The sequence below is a fragment of the Berghia stephanieae genome, chromosome 1 (genome assembly GCF_034508935.2).
Source record: "Berghia stephanieae isolate SIO BIC M18660-M18661 chromosome 1, UCSD_Bste_1.3, whole genome shotgun sequence".
In the NCBI taxonomy this organism is placed as follows: Eukaryota; Metazoa; Mollusca; class Gastropoda; order Nudibranchia; family Aeolidiidae; genus Berghia; species Berghia stephanieae.
The window spans coordinates 145,899,836-145,904,835 of record NC_088360.1 but is presented as its reverse complement, the minus strand read 5'-3'; the positions used below and the strand labels follow the sequence as shown (position 1 = coordinate 145,904,835).

Sequence of the window (5,000 nt, the reverse complement as noted above, 5' to 3'; positions counted from 1 at the left end):
ACCACTACTACTACTACTACTACCACTACTACTACCACTACTACTACTACTACTACTACTACTACTACTACTACTACTACTACTATTATTATTATTATTACTACTACTACTACTACTACTTACTACACACACACACACACACACACACACACACACATAAGCTGATCACCATATCTTTCTTTTTTCTTTTTTTTTTTTTTAATGCTGGTGACAAAGAAGAAAATATAGGTCACCTCTAAAGCGCATCCCATATCAAGGACGCCAGTGGATAAAAGCATTAGGAAATATCAATGTTACGAAACGATAAGAAAGTATGACATTTTATCTTGTTTGTTTATAGGGAATGAGATTAGCGGAAGAGTAGCGTCAATTGTCACCCATAGTCTGTGACGTCACCGGCGGAAAAGTTATTAGAGAGAGAACGTCATGTTGGTTGTGCGCATGCGTCTCTTGTCCTCGCTTCCGGTGAAAGCGGCTTGAGACTCTTCAAAACCAAATTGACGTTCTTTCTGTAAGGTGACGTCCAATCAACGGACGCTACTCTTCCGCTAATTTAATTCCCTATATTGCTTGATTCTTCATATCGACACGCCAAAAGATCTAATGGGAGCGATCTGTATTCCTGTTTTCGTCCAACCTAGACATCGATCACATGACGTGTTGTTTGCTGGACGACGATTGGGCATTTCACAATAAATTAATAACTTATGTAAACCCACTGCTTTGTTTATGAAAGCTGTAAACATACACATGAGTCATGCTGAACAGCAAACTGACCAATTGTGATACTGGATATATCTCCCCAAATGTGAACACTATTCACTATGTGGGGCATTTTGAGTTTGAGCAACCTTTGCAATGTGACCAATGACCTCGAGCACGTGAAAAAGTACTATAGAACATCACCATGTTGAGTCCACACAAATGGCTGGAGGCCGTTACGCTTACCTTTACCAAGAATGGTAAGAGATGGTGTTCACATAGTGAAAACCTTTCGATATCCTTACCTTTACCAAGAATGGTAAGAGATGGTGTTCACATAGTGAAAACCTTTCAATATCCTTACCTTTCGAATGAATGGTAAGAGATGGTGTTCACACAGTGAAAATATTTCGATATCCTTACCTTTCCCATGAATGGCACAAGATGGTGTTCACAAGGTGAAAATATTTCAATGTCCTTACCTTTCCCATGAATGGCACAAGATGGTGTTGGCACAAGATGGTGTTGGCACAAGATGGTGTTGGCACAAGATGGTGTTCACACAGTGAAAACATTTCGATATCCTTACCTTTCCCATGAATGGCACAAGATGGTGTTCCACAGTGAAAATATTTCGATATCCTTACCTTTCCCATGAATGGCACAAGATGGTGTTGGCACAAGATGGTGTTCACACAGTGAAAATATTTCGATATCCTTACCTTTCCCATGAATGGCACAAGATGGTGTTCACACAGTGAAAATATTTCGATATCCTTACCTTTCCCATGAATGGCACAAGATGGTGTTCACACAGTGAAAATATTTCGATATCCTTACCTTTCCCATGAATGGCACAAGATGGTGTTCACACAGTGAAAATATTTCGATATCCTTACCTTTCCCATGAATGGCACAAGATGGTGTTCACACAGTGAAAATATTTCGATATCCTTACCTTTCCCATGAATGGCACAAGATGGTGTTCACACAGTGAAAATATTTCGATATCCTTACCTTTCCCATGAATGGCACAAGATGGTGTTCACACAGTGAAAATATTTCAATATCCTTACCTTTCCCATGAATGGCACAAGATGGTGTTCACACAGTGAAAATATTTCAATATCCTTACCTTTCCCATGAATGGCACAAGATGGTGTTCACACAGTGAAAATATTTCGATATCCTTACCTTTCCCATGAATGGCACAAGATGGTGTTCACACAGTGAAAATATTTCGATATCCTTACCTTTCCCATGAATGGCACAAGATGGTGTTCACACAGTGAAAATATTTCGATATCCTTACCTTTCCCATGAATGGCACAAGATGGTGTTCACACAGTGAAAACATTTCGATATCCTTGACAATGACAACTTCATCGTGGTCCTCATCAAAAATGGCGTCGTTTAAGATATCTGGTTGAAACGAAAAAAATAAAAACAGAAATAAATATCGTAATCCCTGTATAATATACAATCCGGTTTGGTCAAATGCTCGTTACTTCTGGCTGGCAAAAAAAAAAAAAAATCAATAATTTCGTAATTGTTTTAACCAACACAAGCCAATGTCAATCTAAATTTTACAGCCTAAATGAGAAAAGAAAACCCGTATTTTGTCAGAATGTTCAGAATGAATGAAGTTGACGTCACTCTGTCCTTTGTCCATTGTTTTTTATACTGTCAATTTGGTGATTAGTTCTCACTGAAGTCCCACTAATAGACTATAAACGTCAAAGGATAATCCTGTCATCAGGAGGTCTGCGGTTCGATCGCTGGTCGAGAAGGATGATCTTTTGGAATTATCGTTATCATCATCATCACCACCACCATCATCATCAACATTATCAACATCATCATCACCACCACCACCACCATCATCATCATCTTCATCATCATCATCATCATCATCACCACCACCACCACCACCACCACTACCACCATCATCATCATCATCATCATCATCATCATCATCATCATCACCACCATCATCATCATCATCATCACCACCACCACCATCGTCATCTTCATCATCACCATTATCAACATCACCATAACGACCCAGAAATAAACGCTGTAACCGATTTTAATCTTTAATCATTAATCACTTCTTTCCCCCCTAAAATAATCAATCCTAAGAGAGCCTTTCAAAAAATAAAAATCTTATCGAACAATATATCTATGTCTATATAAAACTGAGATATTCAACGGAGGTCATTTCGAGTGCAAGATTGGAGATCATAAATTCCTCTTTAAATCAAGATTATCTCTAGATGTGGTGCAAAAGTTGTGTCATTTCGATAAATTGTTTCTTTCCTTTCTTACAATGGCCGCGCTCTTACGTGCACGATAATAATGATAATGAATGAATTTATATAGCGCCTAGATCCACAATGTGCTCAGAGGCGCTTTACAATGCAAATAAAACACAACAATAAATCGATAATTTAATAATAAAATCTATCATATTGGAATAGCATTAACCAATTTGTAATGGTATTACCACGCACTGTGCTACAAGATAAAAATTTAGGATATCTATAACATGTAGGCCTAATAGAAATGTTAAACATCAAAGGATTTCCTAAAGAGATGTGTTTTAAGTTTCTTTTTAAAGTTTTCAAATGTCGGACATTTTTTGAGGGATGAAGGCAGTTGGTTCCATAAGACGGGCGCCGACTGGCTAAAAGATGTCTCACTAAAAGACGATCTACAGCGAGGAACCTGGAAGAGATCATGACGATGTATTACTACTATTACGTCTTGTGTTCTACATCTATGAATCAAACACGTGTTATCAGACACATCATTTCTTACAATGGCCGCGCTCTTACGTGCACGATGTATTACTACTATTACGTCTTGTGTTCTACATCTATGAATCAAACACGTGTTATCAGACACATCCTTTCTTACAATGGCCGCGCTCTTACGTGCACGATGTATTACTACTATTACGTCTTGTGTTCTACATCTATGAATCAAACACGTGTTATCTAGCAATGACTATGAAAAATGTTTTTTTTCTCTTTTTGAGGAAAGTTTTTGTCTGAAATCAAAGCCCTATCTCCACTGAGTAAAAATGTTTTTGAATTTTGAAATTCCATTCATAAATAAACAAGTTATGCAGTTTCAAAGGTGTCATTTATTTGGATGACCCGCAAAGAGGAAAAAACGCGAAAATATGGGGCGCTTTTTCGGCATTTTTTTTCGACCTTTGGTTCTATCTTGCGTAATAAGTGGATTAAAAGATTGAAATTTGGCAATTTTATGGCAAATTTGATAGAGAAAATGATGAAAACATTAGAAGAGTTCTAACTTATATATAAACACACACACACACACACACAGAGAGAGAGAGAGAGAGAGAGAGAGAGAGAGAGAGAGAGAGAGTGAGAGAGATTGCGTACGTAAACAAAGAAATATAGAAGGAAAAGAGAAATTGGACAAGGGGACAAAGGTTACTGAAAGAACGTGACTTGGAACACAATAATTAAACCTATGCTGAGATTGTAGATCATATTGCAATCGAAATCTTTTAACATTATAATTTCTTAAATTCTTGTAAATTAAACAGTCAAATTATCAGCTGTTTATTGAACCCAAACGCAATGGCAGACGATAAACAACCCTCGCCAGTGAGACCGCGCAGACATTTTGACTAGTCATGAACTTTAAAACGAGGTCAACCAATCAGAAAGCGCTTTGCCACGACTCGCTCAGTGCTGTTTGGTGCCAAATCGTTTTGAACTTGTGATTCGGGCTGTAAGGGGGGGGGGGGGGGGGGGGGGGGGGGGGGGGGGGGGGGGGGGGGGGGGGGCAAAATGGCTTTGTCTTTTACAAATGAAGAGGAAATTAGGATGGTGTTTTGAAAAATACGGGAAAAGTACTCGTCATATTCATATGAAATTTTACAACCTAAAAGAAGAAATGTTCATGTATTACCTTGCCAGCGACAAACCTACACGCCCGGTAGTTTTAGAAATATTTTACTCCAAAGAGTAAAAATCTATTTTTAACGGTCTACTGATAATTGTACGACTTTTGTCGCTTGACATAATCTAAAATGACCTTTTTTCTGTGTACCAACTTTCAGTCATATTCTTCGATAAACAGCGTCGTAATTAATTTTTTAAATAGCATATACCAAACGGCTTCGTCCCATATTTTGTCGCGAATTCGGGCACTTCGTGAGCGAAAAAGAGGCCCAAAGATTTGTGCGGGATAGTCATTGCTATGTTATCAGACACATCCTTTCTTACAATGGCCGCGTTCTTACGTGCACGATGTATTAC

At 38.2% G+C, this 5,000-nt stretch overlaps 1 protein-coding gene across 1 annotated transcript in view; it reads right to left on the bottom strand.

Annotated features, from left to right (window-relative positions):
- Window positions 1–5,000, bottom strand: part of LOC144963438 (GTP cyclohydrolase 1-like) — a 68,392-nt gene that overhangs the window by 21,968 nt on the left and 41,424 nt on the right. Inside the window, exon 2 of the mRNA XM_078897501.1 lies at window positions 2,015–2,124. Coding sequence (XP_078753627.1) covers window positions 2,015–2,124 — 110 coding nt within the window. The remainder of the gene's footprint in view (window positions 1–2,014; window positions 2,125–5,000) is intronic.